Genomic DNA, 25,675 nt, shown 5'->3' with positions numbered 1-25,675 from the left:
AAGGACAATCCCTCAGACTAATGGATAAGTGAAGCCATTAAATATCCTTTTCGGATTTCCCTCTTGCCTTGCCTCAGCTTTACACTGCTTCCCTTTTGACAAGAATCAACCTATTCACAACCAACACTAGTGCAAGTTCTGAGTTTTAACAAAATATAACAAGTGGAACTTTCACACGTTCTATCTCAAGAGATATAGGATGAATTAGGTATGAGTAAGGAGTCAAAAGTGACTGCAAATTTTTCAAGTTTATGCCAGAAATTCCTTGACACTGACAGATGGATAGATAAGAGGCATTCAGAACCCTTTTTTGCATTTTCCTCTTGCCTCAAGTCAACCTTACACCAGCTGCCCTTCGAACAGGACCATTTATTGATGTAACACTATGTCAAAGAGGCTAGCTAATATATACAGATATCTAGATTATGCTTGATCCAGACAAGCGAAATTGAATCAGCAAAACACTGTACCATATGGTTTCCAGAATTTATCTTCAGGGTGCAATCCGGCTTGAAATAATTGATATAATCATTGTCAGGTATCTCTGCAAAAAAATGCACCTTGTCAGATATCTCTGCACAAGAAAAAACATAGCATAAATGTTTATTCCACTACAGAGATCCATAATAAAGGAAATGTCACATCATTAAAACTAGCATATGTTCAGAGTGAACAAGAGGCAGCTGGAAGCTTAACACCAAAAACACACAAAAGGCACACAGCTAATGGAGGCAAGTGGAAGCATGACACCAAAACCTGACAAAAGGCATGCCAATTAAAAACATGGCCATTTGAGAATTCTGCATAACACAGATCATTTGCAAGAAAAACTCCGCGAACTTTGGTATATGATGTATGGATGTGTTTCAACTTGTATGCCCAAGAGGATAATTTAGTCTCACGATTAGGTAGAAAACCCCTTATTTGTAAATTGTTTCCATGCAATTTTCCACATTGATAAAAGTTGAGGGAAGCAAAAAAATACAGGTGGATAGTGCAGCTAACATGAAATCACTGCTTTCATAAGTTTTGATGACTATTGATGGAACTTGCTGGTATTACTCAGTACCTGATCTTTGTCCAACCATTCTCCTTGCCCGACCGCCGCCAACTACTATCAGTCAAAATGGTCCACCAAAACCTTGCTATTATCATCATCTGGCTGTGTATCACTGCTACCACCGTGGTTGGCAGCACCATTAAAACCTTGGTTGCCTTCTCACAATTCCATCCAGTTTCTCACCTCTGCCCTGCTCCCTTGCTCACCATATACTGCCAGTCCATGAACCTTCAGTTGTTGCCTATGTCCCCTCAATGCCAGCAGTATTCAACAGTATATCCCAGCACTTTGGAGCAAAGTGGCATTTTGTACATACAGAAGCATTATGTACGTGTACAGTACCATCTTACTAGTACAATACATACAGGAGTGCCTCTTTTAGAAAAGTGACCGTTGTTCTGTCTGTTCAAGTGATCATTCTTCTAGCCATTTCTAGGCTGTTAAGGGAGATGCTTAGGCACTTCCCATCCTTCTAGAGTCTCTAGAGTCTTATTTTTCATTCCACTTTATTCTATATATGAATCCACAACTCAATGACTAGTTGGAACTTACCTAGCCCTCTTATTGCATCAAAGTAAGTTACAACATGATGTCAAGAAGGTGAATTCAACTTCTCACTCTGAATATTACAGGATCATGATGTTGGAAGTAACAAGTTCAACTTTAGCTTTGACCTTTAAAAATGGATGGCTTAAACTCTTAGGTATTTTTTAATGATCATTCCAAAAAACATATTTCATTCTCAAATTTGTGTGCATGCTCTATATCATAAAAGTTAAGCATACTAGCCACAACACACACATTGCATCTAACTAACTCGTCTTAGAGCTTCATAATAGGCTGTAAGACAAAGTAGATGTACCAGTAACAACCACCACAGCCCTCTTTCCCACCCACCCCCCGGGGGACCCCACCAAAAGGAGATCAGCACATCCCCAAATGAAAATCAGTTCTTCTCCACTACTATTTCACGTTTTTGAGCAGCCAGCCAATGAAAGCACAATGTGCTTGCCAGTCATGGGCTTGATGTCATGATCATCTTCTTCCCCAAGAACAATCTCTTTCTGACACACTAGGTGCGTGATGTTCTGCTGCATATTTTGATGCACTGATCCACAACAAAAGATCATCTTGAAGAAGCAAAGAAAATTATACTGGAGCACAAACAAAACACAATCATTTCAGTCTTCGCATCAAAAAACCATCAAAAACTAAAGTACTCTTTTAGTGGCTCAGTTACCCTGGAGGCCCCTTTTTTGTTTCAAAGATGAGACACGCCTCAAGACCCACAGCAGGATCCAGAATGCAGCAATGTGGAAGCATATGCACTGACCGACCGAAGATGCTGAACATGAAGAGAAGAGAGAGAAATGGACAGTGGAACATTGAAAATGCTGAATAAACAGGGCAGGCCGCAGAACTGACTACAAGGGGCTGTGCATGTATGACAGCCAGAGAACCTCACAAAATGTGTACACCACGAACTACTGAACTGCAGCTAATGCAGGGACGTAAATCGGTAAGAAAAAAGGAAAGGAGATGATGCAGTCGGCCAGCCCAGGCTGGTCCGACTAGGTAGGCTTGGTCAGCCTTGCCATGTGGCAAGCACACCAACTGTGGTGCCCGTGCCCTGCCCTTGAGCAGCCATGCTGCCCAACTCCTTCCCTGCCTGCTGCAAAAGCTGGCCACTGCCCCCACTAGTGTTCTCCCTGCCAGAACTTATGGCACTTCCCAATCTGGTGTCCACTGTCTGCCCAGCCCATCCCCCCATCCAAGAGGTGTATACTCTAACACCCACTCCTAGATCCCAAACATGGGATAAGTCTCAAGGATCTAGAATATTGTGGAGGAACAGCCTAAGGAAGAGCTTTGGTGAAAAGGTCCGCCAAGTTGTCTTCCATCTTGCAGTACACGTGATGCACTAGGTTCTACACGAGCTATGGGACTCCCATTGTCACAGAATAGAGTGGCAGCTTGGGTCTGAGGACAGCCAAGCTTACCCAAAATCCACCGAGCCAAAATCCACCGAAGCCACGCGGTCTCACAAGTGGTAGAAGATGCCACTTAGTAATAGCCTTCACAGAAGAAAAGGCAACTACTAGTGGCTTCTTGCTGCTCCATGAAACAGCACTTGCACCACGTAGAAAGTAGAAACCAGATGTCGATCAGCAAAGCATTGCTCTCCCACTGAATCTGTCAATACCCACAACACTAGCCCAATGTATCCTGAACCGGCTGGATAGAAGAATGGGAACTAGTGAAGGAGACCATTCCACTTGTCCCAATGTGTGTGGACCTTCTCCAACAATGATTTCTCAATTTGAGAAAGGGTTCAAAAATCCTTGACCATTGAATGGTCAATGGCTTCAATGACAAACTCTGCCAGATCACAAGACTCCAAGATGGACTCCATCATCACTCACCAAACATTGTAGCTTTCTCCATCAAGCTTTTGATCTTTGGGAAGAGCCAATAGAACTAGGACCTTGCTGTCCATAAGGGCCTCGAACTCCATGTCAAATTCAAAAGGCATCTTAATCCACCTTGGAATAAATTTGCACGTGCTGGGTAACCTCCCTCTCGCTCCAAAAAGGCACTAGCAAGGACTTCCTTTGCCTATTCATTGAAGAATATGTCGGGAATAAAGGCTCACCATGCCTTTTACTGTGTTCAGTGTGAACGCACCCTCAACTTGTTGTACTTTATATATATTCAAAACCTAAAAGTGGTACACTAGTCTTTTGTACCGAACATCAAGTGTTGTGCTCACTCTCTCACTTTACTGCTCTCAACTCTCTGCACATTCACTCTCAGCTCAAAAAACTGCACATCAAACTGGTATCAGAGCACATGTTGTGCGCGCTTCCCAAAGCCAATCATGGACGTCAGGCTGCGTGACAAGCGAGCAGAAGCCGTAGGCAAGCAAGATCTTCAAGTGTCACAAGTGATAAGGGGTTGCAGGCATAGTAGCAATGGAATGGGAACTGGAACGGGAACGTGGGATCCTAAGGGAATGGGAACGAAGCCCCAAGGGGAACGAGAACGAAACCCCAAGGGGAAATTGCATCCTTTTCCTTTTGCAGCAAAGTGGTACGCAGTGTCTCATATGATGGAGGCTTATAGGTTGGACCATACTTGGCAATCTCTTAGTCCATCTCAAGGAAGTAGGGAGATCTTATAAAATTGAATGCAACATGATCATGCTAGAAAAACCTTGCCATGGCTGCATCCACCCTATCCTTTTTACGAGGATTCCAAGCTATTCCCAAAGTTTGTTGCTCGCTGCATTTTCCATGATGGGATTGTGAGGATACAAAAGTTCCAAGTCCCACATGCATGGCTGCTTCACACGATTGGATCCTCTTGTTTTCAATTGCTCACACCTTTTGCATTTCCACTTCTTTGCACCTCCCTTTGATGTATAATGGTCCACTTTCTCAACCTCGTCCCACAACTAGGTTGAGATCGCTTATTGCCCGAACGCTTTGATCCCAACGAAGCCATGACTTCTACAAATTCAAGAATCAAAAACATTAGTCGACCCTCCATGAGACTCAGCCTGTTTTAAGAGAGAGACTTCTGTGAAAACACAGCTATTTTAGAGAGAGAGAGAGAGAGAGAGAGAGAGCTGTAATTAGTAAAAGAAAAGGCTGATAGTTGTAAACAGTAAAATCTAAGGCTCTAAGCTTGTTGAGAGAGAGAGAGAGAGAGAAGAGAGAGCTGTAAAAACAATGGTAATATATATATATATATATATATAGAGAGAGAGAGAGAGAGAGAGAGCTGTAATTATTCTGAAATCGGAGGGGGAGAGAGAGGAGACTACAGTCCAATGAACGGTTTTCTCTTACCTAGAGGTTGAAACGATTGCACGCGAGTCGCACCACAAAGTGCCCTGCTCCTGAAAGTCCAACAGTTTGCATGCCAATCGCCACAATCCGAACACCTTGTTGGTCACTTTTGGCAATCCCAATAGCACCCGTCACTTTTTCAACATTCACCTTTGGGGAACGGCAGCATCCAAGTTCCCCCAGACATTCCCCCTTCACAGGCGATCCCCGCAGTGTTCCCCCACATTCCCAACCACATTTCCCATGTTCCCATGACCGTTCCCCCTTCACAGGTGTTCCCCCGTTACTTTGGCATTTTTTTGGTGTAGAACATGTTCCCACATTCCCAAGGGAATGGAACAACGTTCCCTTGCTACTATGGTTGCAGGGTCGCAGGTCACGCGACAGGCACACGACAGGTCAACAGGGAAGTCAACTTACACACAGCTAGGCGGACAGGACAGCAACAGTCGATGTGCAGCAGGGGGTCAAGGAGCTCACCAACGTGGCGACGGACAGGACAGCAACCAAGAATTTGGTACGCGCCAACCAGTCCATACGGCACCAGGCGACAACGAGCAAAAGTCATCCACGCGAGGCCAGGTGACGATGGGTGGCTGTCAACATTTTTTTAATCAAAAATATCCCTTTTCTTTTCTTCTTCATCACGCGTTCACATGAAAGGACACAAAGTCAAATTTTGCCCAAGAAAATTGGTGTTTTTCCTGGATTTGAGGACTTTAATGCAGAAGTGGACAATCTGACTTAGAAATTGCAAAATTGATGCACATTTGCCCGTGAAATTTTGGGGCTTTTCACATTTCAATGCAATTTCTTCAATTTCAATAAAATTTGTGCACACTGGACCCGAGAAATGCAATTTGAACAAATTATCCTCTAAAATTTTAGGGCTTTTGATCCAAATTGTCAAATTTGTGCCCGAGAATGCCTTTGGAGCAAAAATTGCAGTGAAATTTTGGGGATTTCACATGTAACTGGTGGCTTGGTCTCTAAATGTGTCAGAAATTGCTTGAGGACTGTAACAAAAGACACCTTTAGTTCTGAAAATCTATTTGTAGGACTCAAATTTCCACAATCTTGGGATTTTAATTGTTGGTTGGTACTTTTGTGTACCGTGGTTACTTGTGTCACATTTCAACTTGCCTTTGGTGTTTGGTTAGTCGATTTGGGACTGCAAATTATGGTTGGAAATAGTGACAACAGTAATTTTTTGCACATTAAGAAGCTTGAGGGTGCACATAATTTTGCAAATTGATAAAAACAATGCTACAATGTCTTGGTGCAGAAGAAACATGTAAAGCCCATCAAAACAAAGGGAATCAAACCAGCAGACATGGAACAAGACACGTGGGATGACTTGGACGAGCTTGCTCGCTCTACCATTGAGCTCTCGATTTTAAACAACTTGCTCTTTAACATTGAGAAGCTGAATTCAGCATATGCAATGTGGCAAAGGCTTGAAGAATTGTATGCTCATAAAAGTGCAGCCATCGAGGTTTATTGGCTGAAAAAACTGATGGACTTTCGCATGAAAGAAGATACATCCATGTTTGTATTTGAATGAGTTTAACTCAATTTTCAGTCAGCTGATTACTTTGGATTTCCATATTGATGAAGAGATCAAAGCTACTTTCTTGCTATGCACCTTGCCTCAAAGTTCGGATACTTTCAAGACAACTTTGAGTAATTCGAATGCTCAGCTGTTATACTCTAATGTGGAGAGTTCTTTGCTAATGGAAGAACTCAATAGGTGGAATAACTCAACAAACAAGTCTTCTAATGCATTACACACTAGAGGCAGATTTCAGCACAAGAGCAATTCTGAAAACAAAGCATGCAGCAACTCTCATGGACAAAATGTGGAGTGCCATCATTGTGGCAAAAAAGGGCACTACAAATGGGATTGCTTTCAACTGAAGAAAGAGAAGGGCAAAAACAAAAACAATGAAGTCTACAAGGCTGAAAATAAGGACAGCCAACCTGCCAAAAAGAGCAATGTGAAAATTGAAGAGGTAAATGTAATCCTCATGATAATGACAGTAATGGTGATGTACTTCTTACTTCTTGGATGCATATGCATTGATTACAGATTCCAAGGATGATATGCACACTTGGATACTTGATTCAGGTGCATCCTTTCATGTCACACCACATCATGAGTGGTTCTCTGACTACAATGGTGGTGTACGGGGTGTTGTTCACTTGGGAAATAACTATGCATGTAGAATTGCAGGCATTGACAGTGTGAAACTGGAATTTCAACATAGCTCCGTATTTATTTTGCATAATGTGAGACATGTACCTCAGCTCAAGAATAGCTTAATAAGAAGACGGCAACTAGATGATAAAGGTTATCACACCATCTTTAGGGATAGCAAATGAAAAATCTGTAAGGGATCTCGCATTGTTGCCAAGGGGTCCAAAAGTAATACATTGTATCCTTTGCATGTATCTAGTGTGCGTGACCATGTTGTTTCCATAACTGAGTAGCCAAGTGTTTCTTTGTGGCATAGCCGGTTGGGACACATGAGTCAATCTGGAATGAAAGTGCTCTCTCGTTTGGGTTATTTACCATCTTTGAGGTATGCTGATTTTGAACAATGTGATCATTGTATTTATGGTAAACATGCTCAAATGTCACACAAAAAATCTCTTTCTCTAAAGTCTTCACCCTTACAATTAGTACATTCAGATGTATGTCAAATGCCACGATTATCTTTAGGAAGGAAGAAGTATTTCATTACCTTTGTTGATGATGCCACACGCATGTTGAGATAAAGGCCCGGTTTAACCTCCGTGTATAGTACACGCACATTGTATATGTAAATGCACCCTGACGTGTCCTAAGTTTAAATACATTTTGTTCTTTGTGTACAAGTTTAAATACATTTTGTTCTTTGTGTACCAACACATTGTTGGTACACTCTTATCGAATCTACTTAACTTTGCTCTCTAACTCTCTCTCTTTAACCGTCACACTCTCACACTCACTCCTCGAACTTCTATCGCTCTTAGCTGAGCTCCCCAACAACTTGTATCAGAGCACAGGTTGTGTTGAATGCTCCAGTAATTGTGCAAGAGTCAGACGTTCAGTAAGCAGAGTCGCAGATATAGCGGGCTGCACAACGTGTGGCACCAGACATCACATTGACGAACGTCAACAGGTATGACCTGCAGGTCACACAACGACTAGGCAAGCAGGTGACTCAACGGGCAGCAATCGGAGTAGCAATCGACGGGCGACCAGGCTGCTTTTTCAATGATCTGTATCCTTTTTCATGTACAAGCAATGATCTGCATGGCTGCGTGTAAACTCATGAGATAGCATAAAAGTGTCAAACTTTTTGTACCACTGCCGTGGTACTTGCTTCAACCCATACAGGCTATGTTTTAGCTTACACAACCATCTGCTCTTTTCCAAGAACTACAAAGCCCTCAGGTTGTTTCATGTAGATTTCCTCATCAATGTCACCATGCAAGAAAGCTGTTTTTACATCCATTTGATACAGCTCTAAATCCAAAATAGTAGTAAGAGCAAAAAGCACACGTAAAGTGGTCATCTTCACAATAGGTGAGAAGACCTCTTTGAATTCAATCCCTTCCTTTTGTGCATACCCTTTGGCAACTAGCCTAGCCTTGTACTTGGATTTCCCATCAACTGTCTTTACTTTGTACACCCATTTGTTTGGAAGTGGCTTCCTTCCCTTGGGCAAAGACACAAGATCCCAAGTATTATTTGCATATAGAGATTTAATCTCGTCCTGCATAACTAGCTCCCATTAACTGCTATACTCACATGACTTGGCCTCTTTGTATGTAAGAGACTCACCCTCATCTGTATGCATCATATAATGCAAGGAGGAGTCAAACCTACGTCGTTGCCTTCTTACACGTATAGACCTGCGTACCCAATGATCAACATTTTCAAGAATTGGGTCTACATCTGGAGGTATATTATTTTCACTATTTATTGGCTGTTGTAAACCATTTTTAGTATGTTGTTCATGTTGTAAAGCACCTTCATTTTCATTTCCAGCACCTGCATTTTCATAATAAGCAAGCCTATGCTACTGCTGTCCATGACCACTTTATGCTTCTATTTGCTGTCCATCATCATCTGGCTCAAAAATAACCGGTTGATCATCAGTTTCAACCTGTGGTACAACATCATGAGACTCATTTTCTGAAGTAATAGGAGGCTGCAAACTCTGAAATTTCACCTTTTTCAGATCTTCATTAGAGGCTAAAGTGCCTTTCAACAATTTTGCCTCATTAAACACAATATTATGGCTGCGAATAATTTTCTTGGACTGAGGTAACCACACTCTGTAGCCAAATTCACCCTCATCACCATAGCCCATGAAAATGCCTTTGTTGGATTTTGGATCAAGTTTGTTCCTCAGCTCATCCCTAATATGCACAAAAGCATCACAGTCAAATATGCGTAAATGGTCATATGAGGCCGATTTGCCAAACCAAACCTCCTGAGGAATGCCATTATTTCAGAACCTATTTGGAGAGCGGTTGCAAATGTGAACCGTGGTTTTGAGTGCCTCTCCCCAAAATGCATGAGGGAGATTAGCAGTAGATAGCATGCACTGCACTCTTTCACATAAAGTCTTGTTATATCTTTCAGCCACCCCATTTGAAGAAGGGTTGTAAGGGGCTGTATGCTCCCTCTTAATACCATGCAAGTCACAAAAGGACTTGAATTCAGTCGATGTGAACTCACCCCCATTATCAGTTCTCAAGCATTTCAATTTCTATTTGACTGAGTGGTCACTGTGCATGAAAAGTTTTTCAGCAAGTACACCCAAATCTTCTTGGAACAGTCATCAATAAAGGAGACAAAATATGCAGCACCACCCAACGATTTCACGGGCATACTACATTCATCAGAATGAATTGCATCCAAGACCTTGGACTTACAAGAGACACCAGAGTAAAAGGAATGTTTTATTCGCTTTCCAAACTGACACTCATTACAAAAGTCAAGTTTAGAGCATTTTCCATCAACCCTCTTCAGAGAGGTAACGACATCAAGTCCTTTTTGGCTCATATGGCCGAATCTCTTATGCCGTAACTCCAAGTGGCTGCAAATTTCAGCAACTGCAAGAAACTTGCCATTTAAGGCTTTGCAGTGCAAACAGTACAAAGTGTCCTTCTTGGTTTCTTTTGCAGTCAGCATAGACCCCTTTTTCATTTTCCACAAACCATCGCCAAACAGTGTGGTGTAGCCATGCAAGTCAAGCTGACCAACAGATAGTAAACTCTTTTAAATGTTAAGCATATATCTGACATCTTTTAGCACAAGCTCTTGACCATTGTCTAAAGACATGTGTATTGTATCAATCCCATCAATGCTGCAAGCATGGTTATTTCCAACATACACCTTTCCATAATTGCTTGCATTGAACATAGCAAAACACTCCAAGCAAGGAGTCACATGGAAAGAGCCACCAGAGTCTACAATCCAAGTCTGAGTGATACCATCATCAACTGACAAGAGCGCATCAATCACATCAACCTTGGTAATCTACATATCCTGCATGTGACATACAAGGGCATCATAATCAGCTACAGATAATACATCAGCCTCTGTATCTGAAAGCTCCTCTATGACCACACTAGAGACCACATTGGCCTTTTCTTTGCCTTTGATTGTCTTCGATGCGTCTATCTTTTCTTCCTTCTTCTTTTTATCTCTTGTATTCTTCTTTCCCTCTTGTTCCTTCTTGTAATACCTACAATCAAGTTTCTTGTGGCCCTTCCAACCACAATGATAGCAAGTAATGCCACTCTTTTCCTTTCCTTTGCACTTACTCCTGTTTCTCTGCCTAGCATTTGCATTTTTCTTTTCAGCCCTGCCTCTTACATTATAAGCTGAGTTGGTGCCTTCTCCACTAGACATACGTCTAATTTCTTCATTCAAGATAGAACCCCTCAACCCATCATATAAGAGATTGGGGTTATTGCTGAGTGAAACTTCCAAGGTTTCCCATGAGTCAAGCAGTGTCATGATCAAAAATATTGCCCTCAACTTATCATCAAAGTCCAAATTTACATCTTTGAGCTGATTTAGAATCCCTGTAAATGCGCTCAAGTGCTTAGCTACAAGCTTTGACTCATCCAGTCGCATATTCACCAACTTGCGAATTAAATGCACCTGATTAACAAGTGTGGTAATCTCATAAGTAGTTTTCAGCTTTTCCCCTATTGCATAACCTGTATCTAAACCCTTAATGTCTATCAAAATGTCATCAATGACACCATCTTTATCTAAGCCACTGCCTTTTTATTTACTCTGGCCCAATCTGAATCAGACATTAGTGCGGGTTTATCTTCCTGCAAAGCATCCTCACAATCCTTAAAGAACAAAATGCCCTACATACGGTCTTTCCAAAGGTCAAAGCCATGACCATCAAACCGTTTAATCTCCATCAAACTCTTGATGTTTGAACTAGAAGAAGTCGCAACCATTTTATCACGAACACAGGAGTAAATGCACTAATCTGCGGAAGCACAAGCTGAACCAACAAAATACACTCTTGTTCTTTCTCAACCAGAAATAAATCTCTGCTATTTATACATGAACCAAACACCACATGGGCAAAGGATGCAAAAATTTACCAAATTCTATGCAAATCTCCAAAATTTCAAGTCCAAAATTGCATAAATGTTAGTCAATCTGACCCAGCTAAGCAAAACTTTGCCAATACATGAAAAGCCCCAAATTTCTGGGATCCAATGTCAAGAAATTTTACTCAAAAGAGTAAAATTTCGATAAATTCGACAAAATCTCCAATTTAATTGAGATCACCGCTCGCAATATTTGCAATTTCTGACTTGAAAATCACTAACGCGCATGAACGATATCAAATCTGGGAAAAGTTCCAATTTCTGGCTCGAATCTTCACAGATCTAAGATCTGTGCCTCCAACATGTGAACACCCACCGAGGCAAGTAATTGAAAAATTAAAAGAAATTTTTTATTTTAGAAGACTGATGGGAGGTTGTTAACCATCACGTGACAACTGGCACGATCCACTAGTTAGTCGACATCTGCCCGCTGCGTTGTAGCCGTCGCCTAGTCGCCCGCCTCCAAGAATAGTTACGCCTGCTGGAACCGTCGCTCTGGTCGTCAGCTGCAAAAAGTTGCATGCCTATTTACACATTTACTACCAATCGACTCTACCTGTCGCTTGCCTGCTAAAGATCGCCTGACTGTCGCTCACTTGTAGAAAGTCGTGTTCAAGTTGGAAAACGTCCACATAACCTTAAGCTCTGATGTCAGTTGTTGAGCGGGGAGCAGAGCGAAAAGCACAGCTGAGAGAGATGGAGGTTGAGCAAGTGTGAGCGAGAGTGTGACGGCTGAAGAGTGAGTGAGTAGAGTGAAAGTACGAAATCGATAAGAGTGTACCAACAAAAAAATGTGTTGGTACACAAAGAATAAATTGTATTTATACTTGGGTCATGTAAAGGGTGCATTCACATGTACTATACACGAGGGGGATTAAAACTGGGCCTTTATCCCAACACCCCATCATACTTGTTTTGTATGTGGATGATATGTTGCTAGCTGGGAAAAGAAAAACTAGCTTGGGTGCTCTCAAACATCAACTCAAATCAGCGTTCTCCATAAAAGATTTAGGAAATGCATAGCATATTCTAGGCATGAGAATTCGTAGAGATAGAATGCAGAAATCATTGTTTTTATCTCAAGAAAAGTACATTGAAAAGGTACTGGACAAATTTAACACGGCTGAAGCTAAGCCTTTTGGGGTACCCTTAGCTCCTTATCTCAAGCTTAGCAAAGCCAACAGCCCAAAAGATGACGTGGAAGCAAATGCTATGAAAGGAGGCACTTATGCATCAGCTTGTGGCTCTCTTATGTATGCTATGGTTGCTACTCATCTAGACATTGCTCATGCAGTGGGAGTTGTTACCAGGTTTATGTCAAATCCTAGCAAAACACATTAAGAGGTTCTCAAGTGTATTCTTCGATACCTTAAGGGTACACAAAGAAAGTGTATTTGCTATGGGCAAGGTGCACTTAGTTTGCAGGGTTATTGTGATGCAGACATGGCAGATGACTTGGACACTCGTAGGTCCACCAGCGAGTATGTCTTCACACTTGCTGGTGGAGTTGTTTCTTGGTGTTCAAGGTTGCAGAACATCGTTGCACTGAGTACCACTAAAGCTGAATACATATCAGCTATTGAAGCTTCTAAGGAAGCTATATGGTTGAGCAAACTTACAGAGGATCTCAACATGTCTATGGGTACTGCAGTTTTGCATGTGATAGCCACAGTGTTGTGTATCTAGCTAAGAATGACATGTATCATTCACGCACAAAGCATATAGATGTGCCATATCACTCATCAGATAGATTCTGAAAATAGTCAAATCAAATTGACCAAGATCAAAACACAAGACAACCCTGCAGATGTTCTCACTAAAAGTCTAAGCAAAGTCAGCACGAGCATTGCATACGACTAGTGGGAGTTGGTTAGAGGTTCACATTGGACCTTTAAGTGGGAGGTTACTGGGATAAAGACCTGGTTTAACATCCGTGTATAGTACACGCACATTGTACATATGAATGTATCCTTACGTGCCCTAAGTATAAATACATTTTTATTCTTTGTGTACCAACACATTGTTGGTACACTCTTATCGAATCGTACTTGACTCTGCTCTCTAACTCTCTCTCTTCAGCACTCATACTCTCACACTCGCTCCTCCTCAAACTTCTGTCACTCTCAGCTGAACTCCCCAACAACGCAAAGTATGGGTTTATCCAATCCATCGCAAAGACGATGCCTTGGATAAATTTTCAAAATTCTTGGCATTTGCTGAAAATCAGACCAGCAAGACATTAAAATGCCTTCAAAGCCTTTCAAGACTTGTGTGACAGCAAAGGGATTAAAAGGGATCTTACTGCCTCTCATAATCCACCCCAAAATGATGTTGCAGAGCGTATGAATAAGACCATTCAAGACAAGGTCCATATAATGCTATCACATGTTGCTTTACCCCATGGTTTTTGGACAAAGGCTGTTATGACAGCCGTACACTTGATTAATCGGTCATCAAACAGGTCTTTTGGGGGAGGGGACCCCTCAAGAAGCGTGGTCAGGCAAGCCACCTTCGTATGCTTACTTGAAAGTGTTTGGTTGCAAGGCATTTGTGCACAGACGTAAGGAAGCACGCAACAAACTTGAGCCAAAGTCCTGTAAATGTAATTTCCTAGGATATGGTGATGAAGGTGAGATAGGGCATAGATTATGAGTTCCCGAGAAAAGAAAAGTAGTATGCAGCAATGATATCACCTTCCGAGAAGATCTCATGCACAACCAGCCCGAAAGAACAAAGGAGGTCAAAAGGGTTATATTTTTGGAGGATGTACCAATAGGACAGTAAAGAATGCCCGTTAGATAGCAGCAAATACATGCTATAAATGTCCCTGAAAATGCAGGGAATGATGCTAAAAATGATCAATAGGATCTTGCCCATTATGTTCCATGAATTCAACAAGAACATGTGCATCTGGAACAACCTGAACAAGCTATACAACATACTGAACCTGCAGAACAGCAAGCTGTTAATGCAAATTTGCAGGTTGAACAGCCAGCAAATTTTGACCACTGGGTCTGTCGGTCGACCAAAGTGCAAAAACTACCAAATAGATTTGTTCCTGGAGTAAACTATGTGGCTGATTATGTCATGTTAACAGATTGTGGTGAACCGGCATGCTTCCAGGAAGCAATGGACAGACAGGATAGTAAGAAATGGCAAGAAGCAATGCTATCAGAAATGGAATCTCTAATGAAGAATGACACTTGAGATTTAGTACACTTACTAAAAGGACAAAAAGTGCTACCTTGCAAATGGGTTTACAAAATGAAAGTCACTTCTGGTTCTTTGCCCAACTACAAGGTACGCTTGGTTACTAAAGAGTACAAGCAAGAACATGGAATTGATTTTGATGAAATCTTTTCTCCTGTAGCCAAAATGACGACTTTGCGAACCATCTTGGGCTTGGTTGCATCTGAGGATATGGAACTCATACAAATGGATATAAAAATCGCATTCTTACATGGTGATCTACATGAGGAGCTTTATATGCAACAGCCTGATGGCTTTGTTACAAAGAAAAAAGAGCACATGGTATATAAACTCAACAAGAGTCTGTATGGGCTGAAGCAGGCACCACAAGAATGGAATCACAAATTTGATACATTCATGCAATCTCAGGGATTTCATCGTTCTCAAGTTGAACACTGCTTATACACCAAGAAGGCAACAAATGGCAAACTTATTCTCTTGGTTTTGTATGTGGATGGCATGCTAATTGCAGGCAAGGATGTTTGTAAAAACATGGATCTAAAAAATGGCAATGCGGAAGCTATGGAGGTTGGAAGACGAAGACCAAACTCATGAAGACATGGATACAGACAAGACTAACTATCACACAAGTGAATTAGGTTCTAAGATTGAGACTTGTGTCAGAGTGCAACGGTGCGGAAGCGTAGGACTGAGAGAGAGAGAGAGAACGCAGAGAGAGAAGGGAGAGAAAGAGACAGTGGACGATGAAGATCTGCTGTATATAGAATGCTGAATACAAAGATATACACAGGCGCAGTGTGCTGGACTGCGTGTCTCCACCTTGACGATGCGACCTGCTGTCCACCTCGAAGTCTGCTGCAGTCTGCACTGTCTGCTGTCTGAAATCTGTGAACAGAGACAGAAATCTGCACGGCACCGGTTTGTAATCTGCGACAGAGAAGAGTGCGAGAGGTATCCGAGACTGCTGGAGACGTCAGGTATAAATAGCCGAAATCTGCCCAAAAAATAGGACAGGTCGGCTGCATTAAATGCAGCCGACTGGGCTGCAAGCAGCACAGTCCGACTGTGCAGCCCTGGCTATGATCTCTAACACCCCCTCTCAGAACCTGCGCAGGGCAGAAGTCTGAGGGATCTGGAATGTCTCCGAAGTAGAGCCTGAGGAAGCGCCTTCGTAAACAAATCCGCAAGATTGTCCTCCGTCTTGCAATACTCCACAGTGATGGTCTCATCCAAAAGCTTTTCTCGGATGAAGTGGTACTGAATCTCAATGTGCTTCGTCCGGGCATGAAAAACAGGGTTCCTTGCCAGGGCAATGCAACTCTCATTGTCACATCGCAGCAATGTAGGACGAGTCTGGGGGCACCCAAGCTCCTCCAACAATCTCCGAAGCCACACAACCTCGCATGTGGTGGAAGATGCGGCCCGATACTCCGCCTCAGTAGACGAAAGGGCTACCGTGGGCTGCTTCTTGCTACTCCATGAAATAACACCTGCACCCAAAGTAAAGCAGTAACCTGTTGTAGACCGCCTGTGGTCCACGTCACCGGCCCAATCCGAGTCGCTCCAACCTGCAAGTACAAGATCTGACCCATCTGTCCCTGCGGGTTAATGAATCCCCAAATCAAACATCCCCCTCAGATACCAAAGTATCCTCTGAGCAGCCTGCCAATGCACCCTCTTAGGTTCACTCATGAACCCTGCCAAGAGCCCAACAGCAAAACATAGATCAACCCTGGTGTTGAGAAGCCAAATCAAGGACCCTATCAACTGTCGATAGCGGGACGCATCCGCCAAAGGAGAAGCTGAATGGGAAGTGGCCTTCCAGTTCGGATCCATAGGAGTAGAGAGGGCCCGACAATCTTCCATCTCAAAAGAAACCAAGAGCTCCTGTACATATCTCTGTTGCGAGAGAAAGATCCCCCTCTGAGACTGATAAATCTCATGGCCTAAAAAAAAATGGAGTAGCCCCAAATCCGTCATCTCGAACGTCCGATGTAAAGCTGACTTTGTCTCTTGGACCTGCTGTGCATCATCACCTGTGACAATCAAATCATCAACATATAATACAAACAGCACACAACCATCCTTGGAAGTGTGAACATACAGCTGCGGATCGGCCTTGGACCGCCGATATCCCAACTGAGACTGGAGGAACGAATCAATCTTCTCGTTCCAAGCTCGGGGGGCCTGCTTCAGGCCATACAGGGCCTTCTTCAACATGTAGACTTGCCCATCTGAAGAACCAAAGCCAGGAGGCTGCTCAACGTAGATCTCCTCCTTCAAATCACCATTCAGGAAGGCCGACTTCACATCCAACTGATAAACAGGCCATCTCCTATGGCCAGCCAAAGCAAGAACAGCTCTAATGGTTGCCATACGAGCTGTGGGGGCAAAGGTGTCATGACAGTCAATCCCTCGGCGCTGGGCAAAACCCTTAGCAACAAGGCGAGCCTTGTGCTTATCCAAAGTACCATCACTGAGATATTTGGTCTTGAAGACCCACTTGACTCCAATCACCTTCTTTTTCGGGGGGGCGTGGCACAAGTGACCAAGTGCCATTCCTCTCAATAGCCTCCAACTCAGCTTCCATAGCTTTCTTCCATGGGGCGGACTGTAAAGCCTCCTTCACGGAGGTGGGCTCTCGATCCTGCATAACACGGGACATCAAACAATAATTGGAGCAAACAAGCTTCGAAGAATGCGCCTGGTGCCTCCGTGACCGCCGCGGACCATCCTGCGGTCCCCATTCCTCAAGAACCCCCTCGATCCCTGAATCACGGAGTGTGTCGCGGGCCCAGCGAGGAGGAGGCCGAACCTCCCCTCGTCGTTCTCCATCAGCAGAAGACTCTGGAATGTCCACCGGGGGTAAATCCTCAGAAGGGTCCAGTGGAACACTAGACTCTGTGTCAGAAACAGAATCATAATCAAAAGGCACGGGCTCCAGTGGAACTGTAGAAGGAGCCCAACTCTCCCCTGGATCTCCAAGAACGGGATGCTCCTCACCCGTTGAAGTAGTCGGAACCTCCACAAACCGCACATCACGGCTAGTATATACATCCCGCTTGACGGGATCATACAGTCGGTAGCCTTGGGACTGGGAGCTGTAGCCAACAAATACCTGTTTTCGGGAAGCCGCTTCAAATTTATCACGGTGAGCCTTGGGAATGTGAACATAAGCATCACACCCAAAGACTCGAAAGTAAGAAACATCTGGCTTCGTCCCAAAATAAGCCTCAAATGGAGTCATCCCTTCCACAGCCGAAGTAGGGGATCGATTAAGAATGTGGACTGCAGTAGCCACAGCCTCGGCCCACAGAACCTGAGGGGTCTGTCGGTGCTCCATCATGGTGCGCGCCATCTCGATCACACTGCGGTTCTTCCGTTCTAGAATATCATTTTCTTGAGGAGTATTGGTATTGACAAACTCCTGGTGAATTCCTCTATCTGCACAAAACCGAGCAAATTCATTAGACACAAATTCACCTCCCTTGTCGGATCGCAAGGTCTTCAACTTCCGGCCTGATCGGTTCTCCTCAAAGAGAAGCCAATCCTTGAAGTGCGAGAAAGCTTTTGACTTTAGTGCCAAAAAGTAGGCCCATGTCATCCTGCTATAGTCATCCACGATCAGCATGAAGTACGAGCTCCCACACAGGGACTCATTCCTCATAGGGCCACATAGATCCGTAGATACGAGCTCCAACGGTGAAGTAGACCGCCGCAAAGCTGTGTGGGGAATGGCATCCCTATGCTGCTTCCCCCGTATGCAGGAGACACATGGCTGCTGGCTCACCACTATATCCGGCAACCCTCGAACAAGCTGTCCAAGTGACGCCCTCCGAAGATAGTCATAGTTCAGGTGACCAAACCGAGCATGCCATAACTCAGACTGTGACTGTGAGGTAAGAAGAAGAGTAGAGAGGGCAGTGGAAGACATCAGTTTGTAAATGCCGTTCTCCTCATATCCAGATGATAGAACCTTCCTCGATTCACGATCAAGGACTCGCACAGTAGAACTGTCAAACTCCACCAAAAGACCAAGGGAGCAAATCTTATGAACTGAAAGGAGATGGTACCCTAATCCTGGTACATGCAAAACCTCTGAGGTATGGGTGCCACCTCGTCCATCCGGAATAAGCTGCATCTTACCCCAACCTGCAATAGAAACTGAAGAGCTGTCCCCAATGAAAACCTGCCCACGCGAAGGTCGCAGCTGGGCAACACCATCTGATGAAGGAGTCATGTGCCGTGAGGCACCACTATCAACAATCCACTCTCGAGCTTGGGGAGCCGTCATCGCAGTATCAGAAGCATTCGGTGAAGCGTCCTCAATGACAACTAAATGTAGAAATGCAGCTGATGACGGTGCAGCCACCGCTCCAGAATCCTTGGTATCCTTCTTCTTGGTGTCCTTCGTGTCTTTGTCAGGGCAATCCTTCTTCCAATGGCCAGTCTTTCCACAAATGTGACATATGGAGTCTTTGTCCTTGTCCTTCTCCTTGTTCTTCTTGGACTTGTTATCCCCCTTCTTCTTCTTTTGGTCCTTCCCCTTCTTCTGAGAGGCTTGACCTGTCAACGCCTCCGTCTTGGAAGCATTCTGTCCCTTTACCTGTTCCTCTTGGTCCAAGACCATAGGAACCAACTCTTCCCAGCGAAGAGTAGACTCTCGCCCCGAAGCAATAAGGGCAGAGTAAAATGTACCGGATCGTGGCGGCAACTGGGACAATAGTGTGATCGCCATGTCTTCGGAGGAAATCGGCTTCCCCGCATTCTGAACCTGCATCTGTAGCTGCCTTAGCTTGTTAATGTGTTCCCTTAGCGAAGAAGACTTATTTACGGACAAGATCCGCATCTGTACCTCCAAAGAAACCCTCTTCATCAAGGTCATCCGATTGTACATTTGATCAAGCTCCAGCCATATCTCACGAGCCACTGTCAAGTGCTCGATGTGAGCGATCACGGCTGTAGTGCATGATAGAAAGAGAAAGGATCGAATCCTGGCATTCAGTTTGTCCCAATGAGACTGGGCCCTGGCCAACTCCGTACGAGCATCGGAAGAGAGTTTGGACTCATCTCTTACCGAAGGCCGGTCAATATCCTCCTGTACCAACTCCGCCAAATCATAGGACTCAAGGATGGCCAACATCATAACGCGCCAAATGCGGTAGTTGTCGCCGTCGAGCTTCTGATCTGTAGGAAGAGCCGGTAAGACAGGCACCTTCCGGTCCATAATCGCCTGGAACTCCAGATCCATCTCTGTAGACATCTTCACCTGCAATGCCTTCTCAAACGCAAAAGCAGCCCCCTCTGACTGGGTAAACTCAGCCTGCTAAGGCTCTTCCGCGTCCCAAAGCTTCTTCACCCGCCGGAGGCGATGAAAAAGCAAAACCTGCACTTTTAGGTTGAAAACTCAAACTTCCTCCATATCAAACAGCAGTAAACAGCAGCAAAACCACCACCTGTACTCCTTTCCTGTGCGCCCACACTCGTTTCAGCCTTGTTCCAAGGCGCAACCCTCCTGTCTGCCCTTAAACGCAAAAAACGCAAATTTGTGTTGCAATGGAAACTCCACTTCAGGTTGATTCTGCGCTCAGTCAACCCTCAAATACTGCTCTGATACCATGTCAGAGTGCAGCGGTGCGGAAGCGTAGGACTGAGAGAGAGAGAACGCAGAGAGAGAAGGGAGAGAAAGAGACAGTGGACGATGAAGATCTGCTGTATATAGAATGCTGAATACAAAGATATACACGGGCGCAGTGCGCTGGACTGCGTATCTCCACCTCGACGATGCGACCTACTATCCACCTCGAAGTCTGCTGCAGTCTGCATTGTCTGCTGTCTGAAATCTGTGAACAGAGACAGAAATCTGCACGGCACCGGTCTGTAATCTGCGACAAAGAAGAGTGCGAGAGGTATCCGAGACTGCTGGAGACGTCAAGTATAAATAGCCGAAATCTGCCCAAAAAATAGGACAGGTCGGCTGCATTAAATGCAGCCGACTGGGCTGCAGGCAGTCGGACTGCCACGTGGCAGTCCGACTGTGCAGCCCTGGCTATGATCTCTAACAACTTGGACTGGCATATCCTGGCAAAAAGCATTGGGAAGCATTGAAGGGTATCATAAGATACCTTAAGGACACAAAGGATTTGTGTATCTGTTTTGGTAAGCAGAAGTCATTTGTTGTCGGCTCCACGGATACAGACTATGCCGGCCATCCTTATTGCAATAAGTCTACTTTAGGAAATGTGTTCATGTTCACAGGAGGAGCAGTCTCTTGGATATCTAGGCTGCAAAAGTGTGTTGCATTGTCTACTACAGAGGCAGAATATGTGACTGCCACAGAGGTATGCAAAGAGACTTTATGGCTTTCACGTCTAGTGAGAGAGCTTGGGATTACAGAGGTTCCTATCCTCCACTGTGACACTCAAAGTGCTACCATGCTAGCACGGAATCCTGTCTTTCACGCAAAGACAAAGCACATACATGTGAAGTGTCACTTTATCGGGGATGTACTTGACAGCAAAGGCAGTGAGCTTGTCAAGGTACATACAAATGATAACCTTGCAAACCTTCTTACAAAGGATCTTCCAACCGAGTTGTTTGCCCATTGTCGCCAAATAACGGGGGTTGGATAGTACATGTGTCTTTAAGCTCTATACATACATAGACTTAACTAATTCTTTCCTCTACGGTGAGCCACGTTGCCTTTAGGGTGGGAGGTTGTCGGGAATAAAGGCTCACCATGCCTTTTACTGTGTTCGGTGTGAACGCACCCTTAACTTGTTGTACTTTATATATATTCAAAACCTAAATGTGGTATAACTAGTCTTTTGTACCGAACATCAAGTGTTGTGCTCACTTTCTCACTCTATTGCTCTCAACTCTTTGCACATTCACTCTCAGCTCAGAAAACTGCACATCAGAATATTGCCGCCAAAGGCAATAAAAAGTCAAATCTGCTCTGAAAGGCTCAAAACAAAGCCTTTTTCACACTTTGACAACTGTTCCTGCACAAACAAACAGCAAACAAGTATCATTTCACGTGTCTCCACTCACTCCCAGTCTTGTATTGATGCACAGCCCTCCCACTCACACCCGTACTCTGAAAACGCAGCCTTTATGTCATGCCGAACCCTCCTCTTCAAGTCTCTCCACACTTGATCAGCTCCAAACCTGCTCCAATACCATGTTTGATAACAGCGGTACTGAAGCATATGGATGAACTGATCAAAGATGCTGAACACACACACGGAGAGAGAGAGAGAGAGAGAGAGAGAGAGAGAGAGAGAGAGAGAGAGTAGAATGACACTGAATGCTGAATAAACAAGGCAGGACTGAGTACAAGAGGGTGTGCATGTATGATAGCTGGAGAACTACTGGACTGTAGCCAGTGTGGGGGCCTAAATATGCAAGAAAAAGGGAAAGTAGATGATGCAGTCAGCCAGCCCAAGCTGGTCTGACTGGGCAGGCCTGGTCAGCCCTGCCACATGGCAGGCAGGGCCCAGGCCAGCTGGGCTACCCAATTGGTCCTGCCTGTCAACGGAACTGCTGCCCAACTCCTGCCCTGCCTGCTGCCGCCAAGGCTGCTCACTGCTGCACTGGTGTCTGCCCTGCTCATGCTGCCTACCTAGCTCCCCCACTTGCCCAGGAGATCCATCCTCTAACAGCTGCTCCCCCCCAAACATAAGCTGAGAGAGCAGCAAAGAGCCATGGTAGCATTTTTCCTGTGTGGACATAGAAGAGCTCGTAAGCTGACTGAACAGCAGAGCTTGATTTAACTAGGAACCTCCTCCACAACGGCCCTACCAAGGAGGACAAGCAGCCAAGTGTTTGAGTAGGCAAGAGCCTGCACTTACACCAGCACACAATATCAATGTACGTCTCCAACCACATGATGCAACTAGCAAGACTTGAACCCACCACCTCATATTAGGAGCCTAAGTGTTAACCATAGGCTATAACCCTCTGGAGTGCTAGCGGCTCATTTGTCAAGGCTGTCTTGTTTGAGAGGGAATCTTCATGGTAAGACTCAGTTCCTCCAAAGCAACCAGCACCTCGCTTCACAGCTTCTCGTTGACTTGCACGATGCATTATTTCCATGCTACATCTGTTTCAGCATCAAGAGCTTAAGATAGAGAGCAAAACGTACCGATTGTGCTACCTCCCCGTTTATTCACAAAACCTGCATACTGTGGCTCCTAGATATACTGAGCCCTTGCAGCTTCACAGTTCACTTGTGAATGTCCCATAGGTCCCATACATGTGGATGGTTTTGCTTTGTCTGACTCCCAAAATTATCAGTGGCATAACATTTGTCCCCCTTGCTGTGAGAGGAAGGACAAATCGAAGCTCAGCTAAGAGTGCAGTTGACAGTGTAGAGTGTGAAAAGCACCACACAATGCAATAATCTGAAGTGTAAGGCACAAGTACAAAGTACAACCCTTAAACCTTAGGGTTGTAAGAGGATGGTCACACCCAAAGAGTGTGAAACACGATAAGTGCCTAAAACTGTGTAATATAGGCACATAAAATAAAAGAACTAAATCTAGGGGGAAAAACATCTCATACGGAGAGTAAAAAGTGCCCCAATGTCCTACTGAAGATCATTGGCACTCCTCTATGAGCGTAAGCGTGAGTCAAACCCAACAAACCCCCCCGGAGTAAAGAGTGATCAAGATATAGGGGTCATCCACCGAACAAGATCAAATTTAAAGCATTGCAAAATGCTTCAAATTTGTCATGAGGAAGAGCTTTGGCGAAGATATCTGCCACATTACTAGTGGTAAGACAGTAGACAAGGCTGATATCACCTGCATGTAGAGTCTCTCTAACAAAGTGAAAATAGATCTCAATGTGCTTCATATGTACATGAAACACAGGGTTCCGTGCCACAGCAATGGCACTCTGACTGTTAGTGAACAAAGGAGTAAGCTCCATGACAAATACATCCAAATCAGCTAACAACCATCTAAGTCATACGCTGTTGTGACGTTGCACATCAAACACTGCAAATCTGAGGGCAAAGATTTTCGCCAAGAATTTGATCATATTAGTCAGCGTCATTAGGATTTTGTTTTCTGTTGTGTGTGTATCTTTTGTGTTTGCATTTGCTTGACGCATGAGCACCTGTAGTTAGGCTAGGCACATTCTCCTCAGTACATTCATAATTTTTGTGAACATCATTTGATTGGTTGCATATCATGGATTCGACATTGCATTTGATCTCAAATTATGAGTGATTGGGCACAAAATTCTTTCCCAAAGAATATTTTTAGGATACATTGCATGGAAAAAACATGATGGAAATTTCAGTTTGATTGAATTCATAAAAGATTTGATCAAGGCTTGGAAGGGAGGTAAGAACCATTTGAGGAGCTTGATTATGGAGCTACTCTTAGGTTTGACATAGTTGGCCATTTGCTGGAGTTCATCTTCTGGTGTCATTGGAAAAGATTCACCTTAAATTTGCTTACGTTGTGAACAATGGCAAAACTTTGGAAGTTTAAAAGCTTGTACCAACAAAGCTCCAAGATTTTCTATCCTTACTAGGCGGCTGCCTTTGATCACAAGCTGGGTATGGGTTTCAACATGTATCCATTATTTTCCTTGAGTCTGTTGTTGCAGCTTTTCAAGTTGGATGGACTTATTGAGAAAAGCTAGGCTTGAGCGTCATCATTAGTGCAGTTTTGAAAAGTCGAGCTATATTTTAGTTCACCATCCAAGGATTGCGATCACTTGCCGTTGCCTTATACGAAGTGCCTGAAAGAAAGGAATAGAAATCCGATGGTCGTGGCGGTTTGTAGTCCCTTTTGGATCCTCCACGATAACAGTGCTAAGACCATTCAGCAAATTTTGATCTTAGGTGTCAATATGAAGATGATATCAAACGTTCAAAAGCCATTGGGTGGCGAATTTTTGAATGTATGCAAAATCACATAGACATTGCAAAAGATGGCGGTCTGATTGGCTTCCGAATATGATGAGATGTCGAGGTGCAGCAAATGGATGTCATCATTGACGATGCTTTTTGAAGTTTTTTTTAAAAGAGTAAGAAAAGCACCATTATTGGCAATGCTTTCTGAAGCTTTTTTCAGGGTGGCGCCGATTATAAAAAGAAGAGGGACGTAGCTGCTGCAATAGGAGGGATGAAACAAAATACAAAGAGACAGATGGTGGCGCAATTGAAGATGAAGGAAGTCAAAGACAAGAACCGAAGCTGACGACGATCAACAAGCTCTTCCGAAGTCGAAGGAGGGCGCAGGAAAGCACGAAGAAGACGTTGAAGACTAAAAGGTGATGACGAGACAGAGGACCATATGACAATCCATTCCAAAAGAGGCCACCATAGGAGCAAGCCTCTGCCAATGCCAGGCCTTTGAGGCCTTGTCTCCAACGTGCTTGGTGTAGCTACAAGCCTGAGGCTGCGGTTTGACCTTGTGTTTCTTCATGATGCCCGACAGCTACTGTGAAGATTTTGGCCGCTAAGACAAAGAAGAAGACCTGATTTTCCTTCCGATCGTGATTGCCATCCTGGCTGCCATCGAGCGACATTCATCAGGAGACTTCTTTGATTTCCGTGTGGCGTTGATCTCACCGACTGAATCCTACAAATATCCGGTGGCTGAAAATGAGGCAACGACAAACCAGGTATAAATTGACGAGTTGGCCTATATGATTGACAACTTGGTAGTGTTCAGGGTGGAGATGATGCAATTCATACCCTCCCACAAGCAGCACACGTCACCCTTCCAGTGCTCCGCGATTGTAGAAGTGAAAGAGTGTAGTGTTGTGCATGATCCTCAACAACGAAGCTCCCTCTCTTGACTAATATGACACATGGTGGAAAACTATGAAAACCTCATATGCCAAGGAAAGCCACGTATGATCAACTAATTCCATCTACACTCAAACCTAATCA

The 25,675-nt window shown here is 44.1% G+C and overlaps 1 protein-coding gene across 1 annotated transcript in view; it reads right to left on the bottom strand.

Moving 5' to 3' along the window:
* The window catches only part of HDA9 (histone deacetylase 9), an 80,717-nt gene that overhangs the window by 1,419 nt on the left and 53,623 nt on the right, over positions 1 to 25,675 (bottom strand). The window contains exon 11 of the mRNA XM_087700658.1: positions 471 to 544. Within this exon, the coding sequence (XP_087556784.1) occupies positions 471 to 544 (74 nt within the window). The remainder of the gene's footprint in view (positions 1 to 470; positions 545 to 25,675) is intronic.

This window comes from Lygodium microphyllum, chromosome 19, assembly GCF_053477565.2.
Source record: "Lygodium microphyllum isolate KBCC chromosome 19, Lygodium_microphyllum_v1.1.10, whole genome shotgun sequence".
NCBI classification, from domain to species: domain Eukaryota; kingdom Viridiplantae; phylum Streptophyta; class Polypodiopsida; order Schizaeales; family Lygodiaceae; genus Lygodium; species Lygodium microphyllum.
This window is presented reverse-complemented; position numbering and strand designations above follow the sequence as displayed.